The 25,648-nt window shown below is 40.5% G+C and overlaps 1 protein-coding gene across 1 annotated transcript in view; it reads right to left on the bottom strand.

Annotated features, from left to right (window-relative positions):
- Positions 1–25,648, bottom strand: part of CPSF3 (cleavage and polyadenylation specific factor 3) — a 43,676-nt gene that overhangs the window by 6,000 nt on the left and 12,028 nt on the right. The window contains exons 5-15 of the mRNA XM_088026309.1: positions 24,979–25,156; positions 23,706–23,795; positions 22,008–22,158; positions 16,333–16,508; positions 15,154–15,312; positions 14,193–14,339; positions 10,500–10,652; positions 8,978–9,086; positions 7,473–7,571; positions 6,252–6,346; positions 4,392–4,479 (exon numbers count right to left, since the gene is read on the bottom strand). Coding sequence (XP_087882435.1) covers positions 4,392–4,479; positions 6,252–6,346; positions 7,473–7,571; positions 8,978–9,086; positions 10,500–10,652; positions 14,193–14,339; positions 15,154–15,312; positions 16,333–16,508; positions 22,008–22,158; positions 23,706–23,795; positions 24,979–25,156 — 1,445 coding nt within the window. The remainder of the gene's footprint in view (positions 1–4,391; positions 4,480–6,251; positions 6,347–7,472; positions 7,572–8,977; positions 9,087–10,499; positions 10,653–14,192; positions 14,340–15,153; positions 15,313–16,332; positions 16,509–22,007; positions 22,159–23,705; positions 23,796–24,978; positions 25,157–25,648) is intronic.

Here is a 25,648-nt window from a genome sequence, read left to right as displayed (position 1 = left end):
CAGTTCAGGAAGATCATCTGGTGTTTCAAGTGTGCCCTGGGACATCAGTTAAGTGCCCCCCAGCCCATCAACAGCAGCAGAACCATGCAGAACTGTCTGGCAGTTCCTTGAAAAGTGAAACATTCAGTTAGCATATGACCCAGCAACTCTACTCCCAGGTACAGACCCAAGAGAAGTGAAAACACATGTCTACACAAAACTTGTACATCGATGCTGAGAGCAACATTATCCATGACGGCCAAATGGTAGAAACAACCCAAATGTCTATCAACTAATGAACGGAGAGACAAAATGTGGTATACAATGGAAGATTATTTCGCCATGAAAAGGAATGAAGTCCTGATTCATGCTGCAACATGGATGAAACTTGAAAGCACTATGCTAAGTGAAAGAAGCCAGTCACAAAAAACCGTGTATTATGATTCCATTTTTATGAAGTGTCCAGAAGAGCTAAATCCATAGAGAGAGAAAGTAGGAGAAAAAAAAAGCAAGCAGATTAGTGGCTATCTTGATTGGGGGCTGATTGCTAAAGAATATGACGTTTCTTTGTGGAGTGATGTAAGTGTTTTCGAGTTGATCGTAGTGAAATGAACCTACTCTGTGGAAAAGAGCCAGGCTGCCATTTCTCCTAAATTATTCTATAAGTCAGACTACAGTTATTCTGATTGCTTTTAATTCATGAGGCTTTTTCCTTTTTTTTTAAAAATGCAGGTCTCACTGGTATTTGTATACATAGCGAAATAATCGCAAGAAGTGCAGTTAACCATCCATCACAACAGTCGCAAAAGGTTTTTTCCTTATGATGAAATAAATAGTTTTGAGTTTTAACTGAATATACAATGAACCAGATGCCAGCCAAGAAAGCTATATAATAAAACTTTATACTTTAATTATAATCATTAATTCTATTAAGTATTAAACAAGCATTTAACTGACATGTAAAATCCCATAAAATACATTAAAAAATAACTAAGCTATGAAACTATTAAAAGAAACTTTCCAGACTGAGTGCACATGTATGCATATTTGCCTATTTATCACTAATATTTATGACAAACTCCTCAGATACCTAAGATTATATGTGTACAATGTGAAATCACAGTTATCTATATGTACACCTGCCCCTAGTAGGTGTGCGTGTCAGGACACAGATGTGCTGAAAACAGGTGCAGTGCCAAATGGAAGGACGTAATGGAATAGAAGAACATAAAAGAATATATTTTGAAAATGCTTAAGCTTGGCTGTGTGTCCTTGATGAGAGCAGGGGGATACAGAAATTGAAGGTGGGGCTAAACACACACACACACAGATAAAAACACAAGTTGTATTTCCAGAATCTGTACCCAAGTCTCAGCAGGCTGAGAAATGGAAACGGAGCGGAATGCCAGCTAAGAAGAATCAGCCTGTTCACAGAAGGTGCCTCTAGAATAGACCTGGCAAACTTCTGTAAATGGCCTGATCGTATTTGAGGCTTGGTGAGCCACGTGGTCTCTGCTGTAACTAGCCGACTGCTAATGGTCGCTCGGGGAGCAGTAGCAGATGGTATGTAGACAAATGGGCATCGCCGTGTTCCAAAAGAACTTCACAAAAACAGGTGGAGGGCTGAACTTGGCTTGTGGGCCCTGGTTGTTGACTCTGCTCTAAGAAGTTCAAATACCAAGTTTGGCTAGGAGAAAGTCAGTTCGTTAGTACGATAAATGTACAGGATGAATGTCCTCTACTTCCCCACGTGCAGCCAAAGAAAAGAGGGAGTGTGTCAGTTCTCGTGATATTTTTCATCTTCTGAAGGAGCAAGTCCTGCTTATTAAAAACGCTGTCACCTTGCCCCATGGGTGGCAGCTTTCCAGGCTACTGTAGCACATACACTCCTTGGGGCACTGTCTTCTCTCTTTAAAATTCGTCCCGTCTGCCTTCTCTCACCCTCTGTATCTAATCCAGCAGGAAAGACTACGGGCTTGACCTTCAGCCTATCTCCAGAACCCAAGCACTTTCTGCCACACCCCCACCTGCATGGCCACAGCTCTCAACTGAAACACCTGCTCTCTTTACTTGCCCTCCCAGTCTCTCAATGAGCACCAGCGCAACCCTTTTAAAAACCTTACATTAACACGCTTCACTCAGACTACAAGTCCAAAGTCCTTAAAATGGTCCATAAAGCCCTACACTTCTGCCCCTGCTCCAAACGCTATGCAGCTGCCCCGGCGCTCACTAGACCACCAGCTCCCAGAGGGTAACCATTTGCTGTGTTCACTGCTGTGCCCTGAGCACCTAGAATAATAGCTGCCCAACAGAAGGTTCTCGATAAATACTTGTCAAATGAATGTTAGCTTTGCAAGCACCTCATTGCTCCAGAAGAACAGAATCTCCTTTTCTGAATACAGCACAAAGCAGGGACGCACTAGGGAATCCAGGGCCGCCAGCTAATTCAGCACAGTTAACTCATAGAAAAAACCCTCTTCTAGCTTGTCTGCAATGAATCCCTGGGGAGTGCCCAGATGCTAACCTTAAGAAACAATGTTTACATTTTTGTTATTATTACTAAAAATGGATCACTAATAATATAATAGCCACTGTTGACTAGTACAGATCAGAGTAAAGGCACACTTTCACTTTGGACCAGAGTACTAAGAGAAATGCGCAATATAAAGTCAGACCCATCTATGGTCGCTCACGTGCTGCTTCCTGTTTGACACGGATAAGGCATATTTGGTGATTATCTGTCTTCGTTTTCTAGCACAGTCACTAAGCGGCAGCTTTGTCACGGGTGCAGCTGGCATCTGGACACCAAAGTTGACAGGCTCAGGCCCAACACGCCCTGGGGCCCCTGCCCCACCACACAGCGTGGAAACGGGCTCAGGGTGGCTGAGACGTGACACAGCCCTGAAGACTCCCCAGCATCCTAACCAGCCTAGAAGCACACCATTTTTGCATAGGTGTCTCATACTTCAGAAAAGTACACAAATACCTGACAAAAATACTGACATCAGGTGATTATATATCACAAGACAGACTTCATTTTATACAAAGGGTTATCAAAATGCAGTGAACAGAAAGGAGTCCGGGAGGTTAAAGCAATTCAATTCCGAGTGTCTGATCTGAACCGAACGAACCTAAGATACAAAGGGAAGGCCTGCTGTGTTCTCAAGGAAGTGGGCATCGATCCTGAAGGGTGTGCCCACTCAAGGCTCTGGGTTTGAGCCCTTCCTTCTTGTTCTCTGCCCTTCGTGTCACTGCCCCTCACCGCGCCACCAATCATCAGTGGTGACGTCAGCACAAGGAAGGTCCTCCTTCCCACACACCTCCACCTTGTGCTTTGTCCTTTGTATTTTTATCACCTAAGAAAAATGTAAAATAGGAAAATAAGAAAAATCTGACAACCGCCTTTCGAGCTGTTCTGTCACGCGTGTACTTCTATGCCCGGGGGCAGACTGTGACACTAAGTGAGCATCCCGGGAGAACCCAGGCTCTGCCAGGCGTCTGTGGCTCCTGGACGTGGACAGTGCCCTCCACTATGCTACCCGCACACAGCGGTGTCCACTCCCCACCAGCTAATTCAACAAACACAAGTCATCAGCGGCATCCAGATGAACATTTTTACCATTTTTTACTATTCCTCAAAACAAATTCAAATGCTTACCAGTACCTCAGATGAGTAAGTTAGACTCGTCTAAGTATTTATTCGTTTCATTATACAGATGCGGTCAGGTACAAGACAATGGATTATGAAGTATCCAGCAAAACGTTTTTCCTCCTGCAATCAAAGACTACCTACTTGTTTATTTTTTGTAATTTCAAGGAAGAGAATCATTTTCTCAGAGCACAACCTGGTAGCATGAGAAGGATAAAGGTTGGGAGGCTTCCCCAAATTCTTCATGGGCTACCTTCCATTCCAATGAAGCGTTACACTGAGTTATGTATAAAATAGATACAACTGTAAAGAAATAACACAGATGCCTTCACTAGTGTCTTCTTTGACTGAAAATGGCTACTTAGAAAAGAAAACCCAAAGTGACTGCAAAATTGCCCTAAGGAGGGATTCCATTCTGTTCTACAGGTTTTACTGAGCACCAATAGGGCCACCGATTTTCTTATTAGACTGTTGGCTCGATTCAGCAATATTTTGGAATTTCTGATTAAATTGTTTTTGAGAGGACTTGACTAAGGAATTTTATCTTAGTGTTCAGGGCAACCAGATTTTCGGCAACAGCACAAATAAAGACCCAGGACAAAAAGTAAAATATGAGTAACATGCAGTGTTATGCACATATTTATCTTGAAGGTTACAGGAGTGGAACAAGCAGATTTCAGATTCTAGAATTCTGTCTTCTGCTTTTTAGTTCACAGACCATGGGAGAAGTGAAAGAATTGATAAAAATGCAATCATTCTGTACCTTTCCTTATTTTCGGGTTGGACTGGACTTCCAGGATCACGGTTGTTACTGTATCTGCATACATATCATTGGAAGGGTTTGCCAGCCACTGTGAAGCAAAAGGCAGAATTAGAAAGGTGTGAATAGGGCCGACCACAAAAGCTGTGAGTGCTACCTGCTAATGCACGGGACAAATGGGACTTTGTGTCGTGCATTTTCACTGACTGAAACTAACCTGAAATTAATAATGCTGGACTTCTCTAAGATATACTGAGTGCTTCCTCTGTGGCAAGGGCTTTATGGGCATCCCCACACTTGATCCTCAGAACACCTTCATTTTACAGAGGTCACTTGCATGAGGTAACACAGCAGTAACTCAGGTACTGGGATCAAATGCAGATCCCTGAGCACTGGGTTTCATCAGCACACAACATGGGAAGAAGGCAGTATTTTTAAACACTTCCTTTTGTTTCCCACACGAAGCCTAGGACCCTTTGCCCCTGCACATGCCCAGGGCTCCAAGACGGTTTTCCTCCTCTGCCAGATGAATGTGGGACCAGGTGAATTATTTCAGGAACAAGTGCCTTCCCTAATGTGTGAGGGGCGCGTGAGGGGCGCGTGAGGGGCTCGTCGGTTGAGCGTCCTCTTGATTTCAGTTCAGGTCGTGGTCTTGGGGTCGTGAGGTGGAGCCCTGTGCGTGGGCTCTGTGCTCAGCAGGGAGGCTGCTTTAAGATTCTTTCCCTCCACCCCTCTCAAAGCTTGTGCACGTGTACTTTCTCTCTCCCTCTCTCTAAAAGAAATGGCCAAAATCTTAAAAAAATAAATAAAAATCCGTAAGATCAGAACAGCAGACCATCTAGATGGAGAACTTACATAGGATTCTACCTTGAGGCAAAGAACGAGATGAGGTACCTCCCTGGATCATTTGGTTCCAGGATTCACTTTGAAAGTCCTTCTTTAAGCTTAACAGATGCCAAGTTATCAAAATCAACCATCAAATTAATTTGGTGTCTGGGTTCCAAATTCTACCAGTAGGAATTTAAAATTCTAATAGTAGGAACCACACACAATGGTTTCTAGCCTTTGTGTATTTGGGTCAAATTAATATTGCTTATTTGAATTTTCAAAATTCCACTCTTAAGAGTGCTGTGTGACAAGTCTATTTGTTTCAATGTAACAGAATTTGATTTTTATCTTGAAAATGTTAGATATTTTGATATAAGTGAAGACATCCAGTGCTATCACAAAATTAGTTGGGACTTCTCATATGAGACCTATATTCACTACACATACTAGATATTAAGCCTTAATTTAACATTAGTTCCATTTCTTTTTTTTTTTTTTAAGATTTTATTTATTTATTTGACAGAGAGAAACACAGCGAGAGAGGGAACACAAGCAAGGGGAGTGAGAGAGGGAGAAGCAGGCTTCCCGCCGAGCAGGGAGCCCGATGTGGGGCCCTATCCCAGGACCCTGGGATCATGACCTGAGCCGAAGGCAGACGCTTAACGACTGAGCCACCCAGGCGCCCCTCATTTCTTTTCTTTTCTTTTTAACTAGGCTCCACACCGGGCATGGAGCCCAACGCGAGGCTTGAACTCATGATCCTGAGATCAAAACCTGAGCTGAGACCATTGAGTTGGATGCTCAACGGACTGAGCCACCCAGTTGCCCTTAATATTAGTTTCTATGTTATTGGAACTATGTAGAAAATGCCCAGCTATGTCATATTTAAAGCTGATTTGGGCAAGAAAAATAAGCGCGCGCACACACACACACACACATTTTTCCTGATGGAGAAGAAACAAATTTTCTCTACAATTATATGTGAAGTCTTAAAATTTTTTCCCCTCCTTGTTAAGGTAAATGATCATATCTTACTTCTAATACCACCATTCCTGGCTCCTGTATGACAGTGATATTTTTGAATACTTTCAGAGCAGGTTTTTCTTGAATTTCTAATTCTTCCACATCACCTGAAAAAAAGAGTATCAAGATGTATATAATTTTCTAATAATCTTCCAGAGGCATTATTCCTTTGTTTATAGAGACAGCTGAAATAAATCTGATACACAATGAAAAAATTACCCATTTGTGTACTTAGATTTCAAATAACTAAGTAAGTTTTATGTGAACTGCTTGTAGCAACTGAAAGATCTCAACATGTATTTAAAAAACTCATATAACGAGCCAGGATTTACCTTGGACCCTCAACATTTTTTCAGTCACGAACTTTGGTGATTGTCAAACATCTGTGTCTATTTAAGAGATTTAGCCACTAGTGTCTTAAAATTTAACATGAGACTAGTCAACTACTTCCAACTAGTCACTTCTGCCTTCTGTCTTCATAGACTTCATCATTCTACAGGAATATTCTGTTGTTTAAGAGACTTTTCTGGTCCTCCCAGGAACCTCTTAATTAAGGGTTAATTTTATTAGCTTTCTGTATTATGACCTATAATTCTAATATGAGGATCTGAAGTAAAAGAAAAGAAGATTTTCTTTCTACTGGTTTATTTTATGGTTGTATTTTGCTATTTGAATTATGAAGAGCATATTAATATAAAGTATAATTTATTATTCCAGTGTTCCTGCTTATTAGAGGGAATCCACACCTTTTAACTTAGTCAGTGCCCCTCATTATGTTCATGCCCCAAAATCTCTAGCTCCGAATGGTCTAATATGAAAACAGAATAGGTTTGCTGTTTTACTGGCCTTTGGCCAGTGGTCATGTGTTCTTGTAAAACCTGCTATATAGACTGGTCCTGATGGAACCAGAAAACTTATTTTCTGAATAAGAAAAAAAATAGATGAAATTTAGCAATAGCATACACTAAAGTGGATTTTAAACACGAGGAGCAAAGATTACTGATATTTTTAGAATTTTCAGTGGATCAAGGATAAGTATAACACAATTTAAAAAATTTATGAGTACACTTTCAAAAATTCCCCGAAGTTGAGAACATGTCCAAGCGAAGTACAAATAAAATTTGTGCAAATTCTGAGACAATTTCCCAAATCAAGTAACATCCTTTCCCAGATATATACTTATCTTACTCAAAAGCAGAAAACAATTAGGTGCATTTTAATAAATACACACACCTGTCAATTTCTGTAGTTGGTAATAGAGCAAATTAAAAGGACCGGTATAGGGAATGGCTTGCGTCTGTTTCACAGTGCTCATGGCCAGGTCAGTATAATCTGAAGAGGAAACAGAATACATACACTTCAAGTAACAATACCAGTCACACAAAATACAATCTGCAATCTACAATCGGCACATACAGGGGGAGAGGGAAGTTAAAGCAAGGTAAACAAGAACATGTTTTTCAGAAAGCGTACAAGGTACTCCTTAATCTCTCCCCACCCTGCATTTCCCCCTTTAACTCCCTACGCCCACCCCTGCTCCCCGACTAGTTAGCTTATGCTTCAGCTATAAGACAGCAGCCTCACCGCCCTGAAAACATCGGGTCCCTGCAGGTCTCCAAGCCAGTACCCAGCTGTCCTCTGCTGTCTTCCGGGCTTGGCCACTTCCGACAACCCTTCACCACGCGGCACAAGTGCTCAAAACCTTTCCCGACTCTGCTAGACCTGTTTGTTCTCTCCTCACAAACTTAGGCACTTCTCTACATCACGCAGCACGGCGACTAGCTCTGGACAAGAACACTTCTCTCATGAGGCAGCCTCCAGGGGCCGGGGCTATGCTCTGTAGCCCATCTTTAGTGCTCCAGCACCCGGCACGGTGCCTGGCCCAGAGTAAGACTGCACCCACCGCTGGAGAGGGGGACAAGTTATACTGCACCTGCGTGGTGCACTAAAGCTGACCGCCAGCCCAGCTCACAGATGGAACACCTAAACACTGCCATTTCTTATCCTTTCATAAAGCACTCATACTCCATGAGTGCTTGCTTTATTATGCATAAAACGGAGCACAGTTTATTTAATGTGATACCAAATTTACGGCAAAAGTAATGGTGGGGGCGCCTGGGTGGCTCAGCTGGTTAAGCGACTGCCTTCGGCTCAGGTCATGATCCTGGAGTCCCGGGATCGAGTCCTGCATCGGGCTCCCTGCTGCTCAGCAGGGAGTCTGCTTCTCCCTCTGACCCTCCTCCCTCTCATGTGCTCTCTCTCTCTCATTCTTGCTCTCTCAAATAAATAAATAAAATCTTTAAAAACAAAACAAAAAAACAAAAGTAATGGTGGCCCAGCATCCATATAGACACACAACATAAAGGCCCAGCAAGTGATGTAAAAGTCTAGGTCATAAAGATCAAAATGCGTGAGTGGGGAGTCCAAGGTACTTCAGAAAATAAAAGTACCAGGACTCCACTGTGAAAGGTGGAAAACAGGCTTGTCAAGGGTCAGCAGGAGTGGTCAACCTTAGAGGTGAACTTATGTTCCCAGTTAAGAAAAAAGTCCACAAAGAATTCAAACATTTAAATAGTTCAAGGAAGATTTCTCCCCCCGTTAAGTTATGTGCATTACTAACCCATCAATTTCTATTACTTGGCTGTTACTTAAAATTTGGCCATTAGTAAGAGAAGATTTCATAGATCTTCTTTCAATGTGAAAATCAATTTATATTTGATAATTAATAGTATACTTACTGGAGAGGTCACAAGGAGAAAGTATGTGATAATTAAAGTTTCTTTTAACAAGTATTCCCGAGACCCGCTGGCCTTGTTCTGGTTTTTTGTCTGCTAAAAAGCCCATGACCTATTTAAAACAAAAAAAAAGGAGGAGAAATTTCCAATTTTGGAAAATGCAATTTTTCAGATACTCAATCCTAATGATGGCCATTAGGCACATGAAATCAAAAGTTGGACGCTTAACCGACTGCACTGCCCAGGTGCCCCTCTAGTTAAACGAATTTTTAAATGCTGATTATATTTCTTGAAGGTTTATAATGTATAATGTATAACGGCCTAATAAAAACTCTGGGGGTGCCTGGGGGGCTCAGTCAGTTAAGTGTCTGCCTTCAGCTCAGGTCATGATTCCAGGGTCCTGGGACTGAGCCCCGCACTGGGCTCCCTGCTTCTCCCTCTCCCTCTGCTGCTCCCCCTGCTTGTGTGCTCTCTCTGTCTGTCAAATAAGTAAATAAAATCTTTAAAAAAATAAAGCAAAAATAAAAACTCTGAAAAGTCCTGCTGTAAAGAAAGCAGCTTAATTTTGTTCAACTCCGCTTCTCCTAAATTGTCTGACTATAAAATTCTTCCCCCTCCCCAAATCTCAACCAGCAGAGTTTGGGAAATTTAATTCTTAGATTCCTAACTGAATACATTTTTCTATAGGTACAAGGTTGCTTCCACTAAACTGGCCACTGGAAAGTTTTGGGAATAGGAGTTAATTCAGGAGTAAATAAATACAACCATCTGTCCTTTGGCAACAAAAGTCTCACATCTTAACTTAGTTGCTAACTTTTTTTCCTCTCAAACTCAACCGCAAGGAAGGATATTCATCAGTTAGCCTTCTCATATCTGGCTCATTATATATTAAAAGAATTGCTGTAAAGTTGCTCATTAATACATGTCTGATACTTAAACCTTCAGATAAATCATTAAAAATTCCCCTTAGAAGTATCTTAAAAAAAATCCTTAACAGGAGGTACAAATGCAGATGCCCTTACATCATCCTTCTAAAATCTCAGGTAAGATTTTTAACTATTTTAAATTCTGAAAATACTGTATTTCAGCATCAAACATGGACAAATTTTTATAAGTTCTATCATACCACATACATGTTTAAACATATGAGCCTATCTTTAGATTCTTTGGGAGGAGGGCCAGTGGACAGAAATAGTGTATTAGATGTAGTAATAAAACAGTAATGAGTATTTGTTTATTCTCAGACACAGGGAGGAAAAGGAAGTGGAGATGTGGATTACAAAGCTACCGAATTCAACTGCATTAAGATCTAATGTACTTGAAAACTTCCTACATGAAGAAATGAATTAGTAGGACCAGAAGAAGACCTGAAAAAGCATATGGATAAAATTTTTATACAATACTAAGTAGACAGAAATCATCATTAAGGACATTATCTTGCTTTGATGAAAAGTCTGTATTTTTAAGAAGTATACATTTCCCTTTAGAAAAGACCTGGATAAGATTAGAAACCACCACCTTTTACCTTGGCTAGCTTTTCTCCTCTGAAATTCAAGGTCACAGCTTCTGTATTCCGAGGATTATGAACCTCTATGTGAACTTCATCATTGTCCTCATATTCTCGAATCAGGGCTGCTTTCAATCTGGCCATTTCGTTCTGTTCTCCATGGACTAAAATCTACATAGAATGAATTGTAAGAATAGCCAAACTATGGAAAGAGCCAAGATGTCTATCAACAGAGGAATGGATATATATACACAATGGAATATTATGCAGCCATCAAAAAACCCGAAATCTTGCCATTTGCAACGACGTGGATGGAACTAGAGGGTATTATGCTAAGTGAAATAAGTCAATCAGAGAAAGACATGTATCCTATGACCTCACTGATATGAGGAATTCTTAATCTCAGGAAACAAACTGAGGGTGCTGGAGTGGTGGGGGGTGGGAGGGATGGGGTGGCTGGGTGATAGACAATGGGTAGGGTATGTGCTACGGTGAGCGCTGTGAATTGTGTAAGACTGATGAATCACAGACGTGTACCTATGAAAGAAATAATACATTATATGTTTAAAAAAAGAAAGAGACGATAGTAGGAAGGGAAAAATGAAGGGAGGGAAATCGGAGTGGGAGACGAACCATGAGAGACTATGGACTCTGAGAAACAAACTGAGGGTTCTAGAGGGGAGGGGGGGTTAGGGGATGGGTTAGCCTGGTGATGGGTATTAAAGAGGGCACGTATTGAATGCAGCACTGGTGTTATACGCAAACAATGAATCATGGAACACTACATCAAAAATTAATGATGTAATGTACGGTGATTAACATAATAAAATTAAATTAAAAAAAGTGAATGAATTTGAAGAGAGCACAGGGAAACATCCTCAGTTCAGCTTAATGATGGCCCCTATCTGACTTTAATATGTGCAACAGACAAATACTTGATGTTATTAAACGTGACAACTTTGAAGGACCTCCCATCAATCAAACTTGTACAGTTATTTTCATTCTGTTTGGCTTTAAAAATCCTGAAGTAGAACTATTTTAAGTGAGAGTAAAGACACTTCTACTTCAGATGTTCCCACTAGTGAGATACACAACTTTACGGAAGCTGGACTTTTTCTAGACTTCTATGTTCAACTATAAAGGGCTGCACCACGTGACTTCTGTAGCCTCTGCCAGCTTTAGACATAGGATTCTTCGACGAAACCATTGCTACTCTTACTAATGCAGAGAACACCCACAGTTTTCTTTAGGTTTCTTAATACAAGACCTTCAAAAGAAGATTTTTATGGGGAAAGAAAAAGACTTGATATTTTCTTCCGTTTATTATAGTAACACCAAATAAAATATTTCAGAACCAAATGAAATTGCCTTTGAGGGGTATTTACAACAACTGTATTAGATACTGGTCTCTTCCCACTCACTTCTATAATCTGTATTTTACAAGACAGATCATTCTTAACCTACAGACTCCTGGTAGATGATTTCTGGCCTGGGCTCACAGAAGCCTACTTGGCATCACTCGTAGGCAGAGGCATATGACCGAGTAAAGAGCCCGGCTTTGAGGCCTGGCTGCTCAAACACAAGTCCTGGCTCCATAGGTACTTCCTAGCTACGGAAACTCGGGCAAGTTACTTAATATCTCAGTTTTCTCATCTACAAATAGTTGTTGGTTGTAAGGAGTAAGCAAGTTGATGCATGTAAACCAGAGTACAGAGTGCCTGGTTGGCTCAGTCAGCAGAGCACGTGACTCTTGAGCTCGGGGTTGTAAGTCTGAGCCCCATGTCCGGTGTAGAGATTACTTAGAACATGCGTACAGTACCTGGCACATGGTAAATAATAAATGCTAGCCGTTACCTATGGTTACCACTAACACTATTGTTATTCTATCACGTAGATATACTTTTGCTGACCTGGTTATTGAAGGAAGGTAAGCATCGAGTTCAGTCCTGTCAGCAGAGAGAGAGCCTGGAGAGCAATGAAATGGGACTGAGGATGAGGTGGTGAGCGCCGAGAGAAAGGGCACTGCAACGCTTCCTCCCCGGCTTTAACATGTGGGAGCGTTCCCGTGAACCACATCCACTAGGGAACCTCTGTGAGGAGCCTGCGCTGTGACGAAATTCACAAAGCTAAAAAGTAGATGAGGGATTTTTCTCCACCCAAGACTCTGCTTATCGAGTAAGGGCCACTGGCAAATCCCTGTGAGGACTTCCAGGCTAGAAAGAACTCAAAAATTAACAGAGGAGCACATGAAAGGACGCTCAACATCATCAGTCATTAGGGAAGTGAGAATCAAAACCACAATGAGATACCGCTTCACGCTTATTAGGAGTGGCTGTAATTACAAAAAGGCAAACAACAAGTGTTGGCAAGGATATGGAGAAGTCGAACGCTTGTGCCCTGCTGGGGGGATGCAGAATGGTGCAGCCACTTCGGGAAGTTGAGTGACTCCTCCAAAAGTTAACAGAATGACCCTACGATCTGGTGAGCCCACTCCTTCGTGTATATTCAAAAGAAGTGAGAACAGGGACTCACACAGATACTTAGAGGCCAGTGTTCACCGCAGCATGCATATACCACGTGCATGTGTGTGGTCTATACATACAACGGAATGTTGGTCCCCCACACAGAAGAAGGGAGTTCTGATACGTGCTACAATATGGATGGACCTTGAGCACATTCTGTTAAGTGCTGTAGGATTTCACCTTCATGCAATACCTAGGCCAGGCATATTGAGAGAGACAGAAAGCAAACTGGAGGTTGCCTAGGGCTGGGGAGGAGGAAATGGGGAATTTTTGCTTAATAGGTACAGTTTCTCTTGGTTGCACAACACCATGAATGTGATTCATGCCACGGAACTGCACACTTAAAAATGGTTAAAATTGCAACTTCTATGTTATATATATTTTACCACAATGAAAAAAATTTTAGGAAAAAAAACTAACAAAAGGCTATTTCATCTAAACTACTTTTCAATAAGTCTAGAAAGGGCACTTCATCTGTTTCCACATACACGTTCCCCAAGTGTCTGTTGATTAAAAATATGTATATTTTTTTAGCTTTCCTTTCTTATTCCCTCCCCAGCCCCACTAAAATAGAATTGTTATTTTCGTATTACATGAAACTTAAAAAATATAAACAGATCACATCAGTAAGGAGCTATGTGATTTCATATCTATTTGGATCTTTAATTTTTTACTATTATATGATTTGTCTTTCTCTCTTTCCGTATTATTAAGCATTTACTCCATGCCAGGCACCGTATTACATGCTTTAGATCTATGTTCTCTCATCCCTTCCTCACAATTACCTTACAAGGTATCATTATCACCCCTATTTACAATTGGGGCACAGAGAGGTTAAGTAACTTGCCCAGGGTTACCCAGCAAGTAAGGGGTGGAGCTGGGATTCAAAACAAGCAGTCACAAGCAAAGCCCATGCTCTTAAGTTATTGGGGAGGCTGCAGAAAATGAGAGAAAGAGCACTGGAGTTGGGCCTGGGGGATCTGATGAGGGACCTCGGGTAAATGGAGACACAGTGCACAGCTTGCCCAACTCAGAGGGGAGCTGCAGAGGTCAGGTCCAAGTGCTCACAGAAGCCTTCTGCAAAAAGGGCTACCTTAATGACAGGCAGTGTTTGATTTGAAAACCAGGTGCAGTTTCTTGGGTCTGTTTCCTTCCCCTTTAACGTTATAAATCAAATTCATAGACTAACCACATGAGGCGGTTTCAAAGCACGAATAAATTCACTGGTTTGCTGGTAATCTGTGTGAGCAGAGAAAGAAATGTAATCAACAGACATTTTCAGTGGTAACTTCTGTCCAGACATGGTAGTGATTTCTTCTGGCTCAGACATGATATGCTGTTAAAAAAAAAAATAAAAATAAAAGAAACAAAACAAATAAACTACCCAATCAGAAAAGAAAAGGTACATTTTCTACTTGTTAACGTAGCCACAAACTCTTACATTAAATTTGGGACCTTTAGCACAAAAAGCCTTCTAACAATTTACTTAGTAAATATCAAATATTTATTTTCTTGGTTGAGCAAATATTTAATCAGGAAAGTAAGCAAGTTAACTAAAATTCAATGTACCTGGAGTATTGGAAGTGGCAACTGTAACTTATGACCAGAAAGGCAAACTTGGATTCCCAGCTACTCTCCTGTTCTAAAAAGTCACTTTTCAGACAGGTGTGTTTCTGTTCTGGAAATCTATTTTAAATACATAGCCAACACTGTCTGTGTGACTTAGAGAATATGCTAAAGTAATAAAAAATGGTCGAAATGGAGAATCACGAGGTATTTTTAAAAATAAGTTCTAGAAGAGGAGAGAAGAGGACGTGATGCTTGGATGTTCAGAAACTGCCTCTGGAGCTCTGCACGCATTTCCTACCATGTGTACATCCCTAAGAGTCAACATCAACCGTTGTGTATCAACAGGAAGATGGGCAATCGACCCAAACACCTTCTGTGACCTTTCAAGAGAATACACACTGGCAAACTTCTTCTTCACTGAATGAGGGTATCCATGTTTTTGCGTCTGTCTCAAATAGGTTCCTTTCCACAGTTTTTACTGCGAATAGATGGGTGCTTCTCAGGCTTTAATGGGCCGCTTTAATGGGCCACCTTGGCAATTCTGATTAGGAATAACACGGTGGTTTAAGACCATGGCTGACCTTGGCAAGCGTCCCTTCCACACAGTACCCTGCTATAATGACGCCATTCCTCTTATCCGTGCACCAGCTTTCAAAGAGCTCTCTGGATAAGCCGCTCTGCATCATGCCTGGGGAGGCCATGACGACGCTGGGGCCAATGTCATCAAAATGATCCATGCTCTAAGAGGGGAAAAGGGATGATAAAGGCATGCTGAGTACCAGGGTTAGGTAAGGCATTCCTCGTTTTTAAAGAAGAACAAAAAGCTAGGTAAAAAGATTAATCACATTATTGAAAGGGCCTCCATGAGACTAGTAAACATTTTAAGTCCAATTTCTAAGTTCCTAAACAAGGTAGGCTAGGAATGAAAGGAGAACAAAGTGATAAAAGGCAGTTAGTTCACACTGACCTTCTAAATCTCCTACTGGTGTTAATGGGCTATTAGGACCATTTTCATTGCTAGGGAGGTGGGCAGAAAAAAAGTAAGAGTCACAATGGCTTTCTATCCGCCCAAGATAGAACTCTGAGAGAATTTTCCCCTCACAATGGCCTTGCGTGCTTCATGAAGATTTTGAGCCGGCCTAGAAATCCAACTGGAAAGTTCAACATTGTTTCTAGGGAAAACTTGGCTCTAACTCTTAAAAATTAACTTAAAAAATAATACTTCATGAATAGAGCCCATTTATAACTGGAAGATGACTTATAACTTGAATTATCAGGGGCATAATTTATTAAGATTAAAGCATTAATTTTAATAAAAATATTCTTCTAAAACTATTTTTTTAACTAAAGAAAATCAGATTTTATTGTTTATTGAATGCTCTACAAAAGTAATGACGAAAGTTTTCATACATGGAATTTGCAGTGGGAATCAAAAAGATTAGGTTAGAGTAAGAATAGAAAAACTTAATATATAATGTAAGATTATTTTTCTCATCAGGACTTCCTGTTTCCACGGCAGAGAGACCCAACTTAATCAGCAATAGTAAATACTGAGAACGTATGCAGACTTGGAACAAGTGGCAAAAATTGTTAAGCAGAAAAGAATGCCAGTTGCTAAATTTTTGTGTTCATGAAGAAAAATGGTGCCTTGTAGAGAAACAGCTAGACTTCAGCAAGAAGGACTGGGCCTCAGGATCAATGGCAGTAGCTGTGAGCACTACCAACTCATCTGTGTTTATGGGTCCTTCCTCAGCACTCACCTTGAGGTTACTAATGTGCTTGAAAACAAAGGGATTATTGATGTTGATCTGTTTGCGGATTTTGTCATTCATGGCATTTACATACGTCTGGTACACTGCCATGCACTTCTTGGCCAAAGAGGACGCGTAGTATATGGGAATATCATGGAGTTCTGGGTGATTCTGCCAGTACTCATCTAGGGAGATTTTATAAGAAACAAATTTCATTTTGTTGTGAATACAGTTCAAATAATATATAGTTATATATTATTATAGTATATAGTTCAAATAATAAATGAATAAGAAATTCTGACAATTTATAGTTCAAATATAGTTCAAATAGTATATAGTTCAAATAATAAATGAATTATAAGAAATTCTGACAACCAAGAAATTAGCATAGAATTATGTATATACAGAAGTATTTACACCCATATATATTTATACAACTATATATATATTTCCCTCTCACAATTTTTGTAAAAGACTAATTTATGTGTTAATAGCAAAGATATCAAGGTTTGGACCCCCTGGGGTGTTAGAAATACAATTTGTAATTATAAGCACACACGACAATTTGTTCAACATGTCAGCTCTTTCTGTAGTAATTATTACCCTGGTTAAGGGTAAGCCACATTCAAGACACTGCTGCGCACAGGGCTGGAAAGCCGGGGGTGGGGGTGCTGGTCTTGGTTGTTTTCCTCAAGGCCATCTCCTCTCTCCGGTCCCTTCTGGTCCTTTCCACAGTAGGCCGCGTCCTAATGGCTCTGCACCTGGTAGGCCTCTCACAGGGCTCGGCCCTGCCTGCAGACACCCAGGTAACAGTAAGTGGATGCTCCTTCCTGGGACGCATTCCTAGTGGATCTTGCATCCTGCCCTCAGGAGGGGCCCTGTTCCACGCTGGCTTCCCATTTTTCCTGGACAGTCTGGGGACACCAATACCTTCCAATACATTCTATCTTGCTTTAGTCAGCTTCCTGTAGGCTGCTTGTAATCGAGGCTCTAGTTCCTGCCCCCTGGTTTCCCTAGTGGCCCTGTAACCCGGAGGCAGGGATGGCTAGCGGCACCAGCAGTGGCTGCCATTTCCTGGCAGTGCTGAGCAGGGCTCCCATAGGTGTCTGCGACCACAGAAAGAGCACACAGGGTCCGCATCTTACAGAAGGAATGGAGGCTCAGAAATACCAAACCCCTTGCCCAAGATACAAGATCACACACCAGAATGTGGGCAGCTGGGATTTGATACCCACAGGTGGCCCAAGGCTCTGGGATGCAGCCTCTGGTTAGAAAGGGTGCTCCTTCTTTCAACACACGTTGGCCCCTCTTGTGCTTTAGCTCCGGGCCAAGGCGCAGAGGCTCTCATGGAGCAGCGGGAGGGACTTCTAGGGTCTGAAGGCTCCCTAGGGGCCCGAGCCTGGCTAGGCTAACATTTTTTTTCAAATTGAAGTATCACTGACATATGATATCCTATTAGTTTCAGGTGTATATCATAGTGATTCGATATTTTTATACACTACAAAATGATCCCCATGGTAAGTCTAGCTACCATCTGTCACCAAAGTTATTATAATACCACTAACTATATTCCCTATGCTGCAGACTACATTTCCGTAACGTCTTTATCGTCTAACTGGAAGTTTGTACATTTTAATCCCCTTCACCTGTTTTGCTTGACCCCTAAGCCCTCCCACGTCTGGTAAACCAACAGTTTGTTTCCTGTATCTATGAGCCTGTTTCTGTTTGGTTTGTTTGTTCATTTGTTTTTTAGATTCCATGTGTAAGTGAAGTCATATGGTATTTGTCTTTCTCTCTTATTTCGCTGCCAAATACCCTCTAAGTCCATACATGTTGCAAATGGCAAGATTTCATCCTTTTTTGTGGTAGAGTAATATTCTCCACTGTCTCTATATACCACATTTTCTTTATCACTCATTCATCAGTGAACACTTAGGTCATTTCCATGTCTTGGCTATTATAAATAATGCTGCAATGGACAGAGGGTGCATATGCCTTTAAATTGGTGTTTTCATTTTCTTTGGATAAAAACCCAGAAGTTAGGACTGCTAGATTATATGGTATTTTGATTTTTAATTTTTTGAGGAGCCTCTGTATGGTGGCTGCACCAATTTACATTCCCACCAACAGTGCACAATGGTTCCTTTGCTCCACATCCTCGCCAACATTTATCTTTTTTTTTTTGTCCTTTAGGTCATAGCCTATCTGGCAGGTGGGAGGTGGTATCTCATCTCACTGCGGTTCTGATTTGCATTCCCCTTGAATGATGAGTGATACTGAGCATCTTTTTATGGGCCTGTTGGACATCTGGATGTCTTCTGTGGAAAAATGTTTTTCCAGTTCTCTGCCCATTTTCTGAATCAACTTGTTTTTTGATTTTAAGTTCTTTATATAGTTTGGTTATTAACCCTTTACCAGATGTATGATTTGCAAATATCTTCTCCTTTTTTGTTTTGTTTAATATATTTTATTTATTTATTTTTGAAAAAGATTTTATTTATTTGACAGAGACATAGTAAGAGGGAACACAAGCAGGGGGAGGAGAGGGAGAAGCAGGCTTCCCATGGAGCAGGGAGCCCGATGCGGGGCTCAATCCCAGGACCCTGGGACCATGACCTGAGCTGAAGGCAGATGCTTAATGACTGAGCCACCCAGGCACCCATGTTTAATATGTTTTAAAGAGTTCAAGAAAATTAGCCTGGTACTAACTTAAACTTAAAAATCAAAACTTATTTCTAAATACTAGTGCATGACCTGAAAAGAATGTTGTGATCACAATCCCAAGATGTGGAAGGTTTTAAAAACAATTCAGTAGAAGTTTACAGTGAGTAACAGACCATAACTTATTACCTTAGAGAGACACTAAATTCTGAGATAGTTTTAAATAAAAATGTAATCTCAGTATTTCAAAGACTTATCAAAATTAGGCTTTTTGTAGTCAGACTTTGCTAGTTACAAAATAGGACTGCCAAAGTTAAACTTGTTACTGAACACTTAAAAACAGGACAGAAACATTACTGTTTGACTATATTTTTTTAAAAAGCTGCCAAATAGTTTCTGATAATAAAGGAAAATTGTGGGCAATACACTTTTAAAGGAAGTCTTATTTTAGGGGAAAACTCTCATTAAATCCCAAAATATTATAAGAGTAGTATGGTCAAAAGATATCATTTATTCTCCTAGGCACACCTCCATTTAGGAAATGTGTTAAATGCCTAGTATGCAGTTTACAATTATTATTTACATATTATTTCTAATTTTTAAAAACCTTATGAAGATTCATCTCCATCTTACAGATTAGGAAATAGGCTTAAACAAAGGTTGAATAAGGTGGGAATGTTATTTTTCTACTTGACTATAAGTAAAAACTCTATAGAAGGACAGGGATTTTTCCTGTCATGCACATGAAATATTTCCTGCTTTGCCCTCTGGTTTATTCTGCTCATGTTTTTACTGATGTAATTAAAATTTTTAATGGTGTCAAAGTTTTCCATACACTTTTATTTCTCAAGTACCTTGCAATGCATTCTACATACCAAGGTCATATTACTTCTATTTTTGGTGTGTATTTTTATGTATAAATTTTAAATAACAAAGAAAAAGTTAAATAACTTGCCCCAACGTCACATGGCTAGAACACGGATGAAATTTGAAACCAGTCATTCAAATGGCTATCCTCTATTATACTACATTGTAAGGGAGAATTTAGGTGAAAAGGAGCAAGCAATTGCATAGGGCAGTCCTGGTTCAGAAAAGGAATCATAACCTACGCCCTGATAGTAGACTTGCCAGATAAAAATACCAAATACCAAGTTAAACTTGAATTTCAGAGAAAAAACAAAAGATTTTCAGGGTAAGAATATATATTAAATATTTGGGACACCTATGCTAAAATGGTATTCATTATTTATCTGAAATTCAAGTTTAACGGAATTAAACTTGTGTCTTATATCTTTATGTGCTGAATCTGGCAACCCAATTTGATGATAACAACATGGTTTCCCCTTCCCAATTTCCTCTGTTCTTCAAATTACTTTGTTATGGAGACTTTTTATTTATTTAACTTATTTTAAAGACTTTATTTATTTATTTATTTTAGATAGAGAGAACATGAGTGGCGGGGGGCGGGCAGAGGGAGAGAGAGACTCTCCACTGAGTGAGGAGCCCAACACAGGGCTTGATCCCATGACCCACGAGATCATGACCTGAGCCAAAACCAAGAGTCATTTTAGTATTTCAAAAAACTAGGGTTCAAAACAGTATGTACTCCAATCCTAGTTAAAAATACACAAATGGGGGGTGCCTGGGTGGCTCAGTTGGTTAAGCGACTGCCTTCGGCTCAGGTCATGATTCTGGAGTCCCGGGATCGAGTCCCGCATCAGGCTCCCTGCTCAGCAGTGAGTCTGCTTCTCCCTCGGACCCTCCCCATTCTTCATGCTCTATCTCATTCTCTCTTTCAAATAAATAAATAAAATCTTAAAAAAAAAAATACACAAATGGGGGGTGCCTGGGTGGCTCAGTCATTAAGCGTCTGCCTTCGGCTCAGATCATGATCCCAGGGTCCTGGGATCAAGCCCCGCGTTGGGCTCCCTTCTTTGCGGGAAGCCTGCTTCTCCCTCTCCCACTCCCCCTGCTTGTGTTCCCTCTGTCAAATAAATAAATAAAATCTTTAAAAAAAAAATACACAAATGACTGGAAAGATGTTAAATCTGGATAGTGAGAAAGTGGATGATTTCCTTTTTCTGTTTTTCTCTGTTTTTTAAATACTTCATTGAGCATGTGTAAGTTTTTCTGTAATAAGTAGGAACAATGGGTGCCACTTTTTGCATATATTTATACTTAATGACCCCTTCTAACTCAAACATTCTGCAATGCTATTTGGGGAAAGCACTCTTCTTAAAGACTGTGTATACAGCTTCAGTGTGAAGAACTAGAAATGGTTACATAGAGCTCTTGCTCTCACCTCCATCTGTAGAATAAGGCTAAGTCTATCCCTATTACACTGAAAAGGAAAACAAGGAAAAATGGAGTAAATGATCCCAGCTCAAAAGCTGATCTGTGAGAGATAGGACATGGTAGGAACTGCATTTTCTGTATCCTAAGCCAGTCCAGTTTTCTCTCAGTCCTTTTTTCTAACTGCAAGTCAAATTTATCCTTAGAAGTCTTGAACTAAAGTCTCCCTAAGTGGCGCACCTGGATGGCTCAGTCAGTTGAGTGTCCAACTCCTAATTTCAGCTCAGGTCATGATCTCAGGGGGGTTCCGCGCTCAGGGAGGAGTCTGCTTAAGATTCTCTCCCTCTTCTTGCCCCCCAAATAAATAAATAAATGTTTTTAAAAACTACTAAAATGATGAATACCCTTACTGATAAAAATTTTTCTTTGTATCATATATTTCCCACAGGTGGTACTGCTGGGTCAAAAGGTGACATATTTTTAGGACTCCTGAGGCTCACTGCAGAGAGTTCTGAGGCTGTTGGCAACTTCCAGAAAAGGGCACCACTTATATTCCCAGTAGCAGCGCCCAAGGGTCACTGTTTCTCTGGGCTTTTACAGCACTACATATTTTTAGATGCAGAAACGGAAGCCCAGAAAGGCAGAATGACCTACCCGAGGCCAGGCAATTACCTTGATAGAAAGGCACTCCAAGATTTTGAGAATCCCCCAATAAAAAGGAAAAGGCATACCTAAAATCAAGAGCAGCTCCTGAGCCCTTCCAAGAGCAAAGACAGGAATGAGACCTCTGCCCCCTCTGTTTACAATGTCATGAACAGTGTTACAGAATCTTGCTTCTCGCTCTTCACGCTTCTCATGGATATGGGTCCCATAAGTAGATTCCTAAATGACATGTTAGAAGTATGAGACCAAGACTGATGCTTGCCAAAGAATACAAAAGTTAAACGTCAATAAAATGCAGCGGCAAAGTAATTAATTTCTTCATTAACATGCCATTTACTTGAACACATTGTTATAATACTAATTGAAAAGAAGAGCAAATAAAAACGTTAGAATTCAGATCTGACTAAGCAGTAAAAAGATTTTAGAAAAAGGAATCAGGAAAAAAATTTAAAATAAAGTATCTTCCCTGCTCAAGATAATTCTTTTTATTTTTTTAAAACATTTTGCTTTCCATCAATGGGAAAAGGGTATTTCTCCCACCTTTGATAAATCAGAGCTTGTAAAACAGAAATAGATATTGTTTCTTATAGTTCTGTTTAAGAATATCCCTCAAGCCTCTCTAGGTGAGGCCCCCTGACCAGCCGCATGGGCATCCCCAGGAGCTTGTTAGACGTGCTGAATCTTAAGCCCCAGCCCAGACCTACTGAATCCACATCTGTATTTTAACATGACCAGATGATTCATATGCAACATCAAAGTTTGAGAAGTACTGCTCTAAAGTACCAGATATAATGAAAGTAACTTTTTCTGAGGGTTAAAAAAAAACCCCATAAAACTTCCCTTAAATTAAGGTCAATTTATGTGTAAGGTACAATTAACTGAGTGAAAATGAATTCATTTATACGTTGCTTAGGGACAGCAATATGCCAGGGTCTCTCATACTTGGGTGGTTGGGGGATGTTACGGGTGGTGAGGGAGAGACCGACAGTTCTTCAGCCTTGAACTAAATTTACTTGATACTCTTCTATATGCCATAGGCCCAAAAGCTCTCTCTCCTAATCCCTGGCCTCACTGTCACCAATACACATTTATTAATTTGCTCCTCATCAACTACCACCCCACCCCTCACCAAAAACTCTGTACAGTTAACTGATTTTTATTCTCCTGTGACTTGCAAACTAGTAGGCAGCTAGAACACACACACAGAAAGTTAGCAGTTGCTACGAGCTGAAAGACAGTAACCGTGGCCAAGGCAGTAGGGTCACACCATTTCTATACAACCCTTAAGAGGTTCTATGAATTTGAGGTAATTCCCTTAGATGAAAATACTTAGGAGGTGTCCTATCATCTCTGATTCAAGGCTAGAGTTATCACATAAGAGCAAGAAGGTGGAGCTGCACTAAGAGAAGCAAAAAAAATGAATTAAAAATACAAGTAGGGGCGCCTGGGTGGCTCAGTCGGTTAAGCATCTGCCTTCGGTTCAGGTCATGACCCCAAGGTCCTGGGATGGAGCCCCACATCAGGCTCCGTGCTCAGTGGGGAGCCTACTGCTCCCCTTCCCTCTCCCCCCTCCCTGCTTGTGCTTTCTCACTCTTGCTCTCTCTCTCAAATAAGTAAAATCTTAAAAAAAATAAATTTAAATTAAAAAAAACTAGTACAATTACATCTGATAACATATATTCTGAAAATGAGATCATGATTTTTTTCCACTAGAAAAAAATCCTGCGTACATTACACTAATTAAAACACACAACACTAATACTTACAATAATAAGAATATCAGGTTTAATATTAGGAATTTCGGCTGCCATTAAGTGTCTGTCTTCTTGTCTTGAGAAATCACCTGTGTACAATAGCTGTGAAAAAAATAAAGCTAGAAAGTTAGGATTTTGGAAGGTTTTGTTTTACTAGTGAAGATATTTAGCTCATAAAATCTGAAGGTGAAGTTCACCTAGAAAAAACAGCTTACAAGTGATGAAATTTAGATGCAATACTTAGGTCTAATTCAAAGTGTCTATCTCAGTTCGGTTATATAAACTGTCCAGTGTTTCAATTATTCACTCTAACTTGGAGGAATGACACACTCCCAGATGCACCCAGCACAGACAACCTGTATATTAACAAACCTGAGAAGTGCTCTGGACACCTGAAACAAGGGCATGATGAGGAAAGAAATCTACTAAGGTATATGGAAAAAACCATCTAAAGTGGAAGACAAAAACATAGGAAGGTATGCATCAAATTTCACATGGGAATTCAGATCTGCATTTGTGCTATTTTCTGCTTATTTTTTGTGCCTCTGAGCACAGAGTAAGGATAAATGATTTAGCAATACTTAGTACAACTCGATGTGTAAACATTTCAAACCAATGAGCAGCTGCTAACAATTCAGGACAATATTACTCCAGAGCATGGATGCTCAGCTCTGCCTACACGTAGGAATCACCTAAGAAACTTAAAGAGGGGGGAAAAAAAAAAAAGGCCAAGGCCACACCCTCAGAGTCTGATTCGATGAGTATTTTTAAACAGGGTCCCTAAATGACTCCAACGCGCAGCAGAGGTAAGAGCTGGTGCTGTCATCCATCTATGTTTACAAGGATGGTGGCAAAGATCTGTTCTGATGAGCACCTGTCACTCATGCAGCGCCCCGCCCCTTTCAGGGGCTTACACGTGAATCCCAGAACACCAGGATGACATGAATGCCCAATCACGGTTTAACATGAAACAGGTAGAGCCACAAAAAAGCTCTGCCCTCAACATTTTTCTAAAGGACCCTGGAAAGGAATCAATCCTATGTATTGTGAAGGAACGTTAGTCTTTTGAGAAGCTTACTTTACTCCTTCTAATCTTGATACAGGAAGTCTTACCATGGGGTTATGAACTGTGATATTTAAAAGGGAAAAGCATCAACTTAATTTTATCCTACATTTCAGTGTTTAGACACCACACAAGTCTTAAGGAATTTCCTTTCGTGTCACTTGGGGGCACGAAGCTCTGCATGGATTTCTCCTGGAGAGGAAGCTGCCAGAGCAAGAGTACCTTCACACCCGCGATCTCAATCATGAACATGGCAGCTCCTAGGACGTGGCCTGCGTGGTAACACCAAAACTTGATTCCTGCAACTTCTTTAACTTCATGGAAGTTGATGGTTTCAATTTTGTCCATGCTCTCTTCCAGATCCGTCTCTGTATACAGCATGTCGTCTGCTGATATATTACTAAATATTTAAAGAGGCCAACACAGAAAATTAAGGGTAAGGTTTTTGAAAATTGTCTGAACACAGAAACCGTGAATGAAATAGCTGGAAAGTTCTTTCACTGTATGGATTATGCTATTTAGAATCTCTTGGACATTTTGTGTATCTTTTTTACTCGGTAACTATAGTAATAAAAATGTTTTCTGTGTACAGCTACAAAGCATGATTTTAAGCAAAGTACATAATAAATTACAGCACAGTACTCTTACGATAGTATTTCTCAATGTTTTTTACCCCAACACTCCTGAGAGATAAACTCACTCATATACACACACACTGAACCACAGCAGAGAGTTTTACATCAGGATGTGAAAAGATTTCTCTACAAAGTGTAGTGTAAGTTTTCTCCTGAAAATTATGCTAATGTACTTCCCAAAAAGCATAAGGGAGTGATGGTTAAGGCCACAGACTCTGGTGCCAGGCTGCTTGGGTCCAAATCCCAGCTTTGTCTCT

The sequence above is a fragment of the Eumetopias jubatus genome, unplaced genomic scaffold, assembly GCF_037043125.1.
Source record: "Eumetopias jubatus isolate StellerSeaLion01/CBP00866 unplaced genomic scaffold, mEumJub1_p1.0 scaffold_9, whole genome shotgun sequence".
In the NCBI taxonomy this organism is placed as follows: domain Eukaryota; kingdom Metazoa; phylum Chordata; class Mammalia; order Carnivora; family Otariidae; genus Eumetopias; species Eumetopias jubatus.
This window is presented reverse-complemented; position numbering and strand designations above follow the sequence as displayed.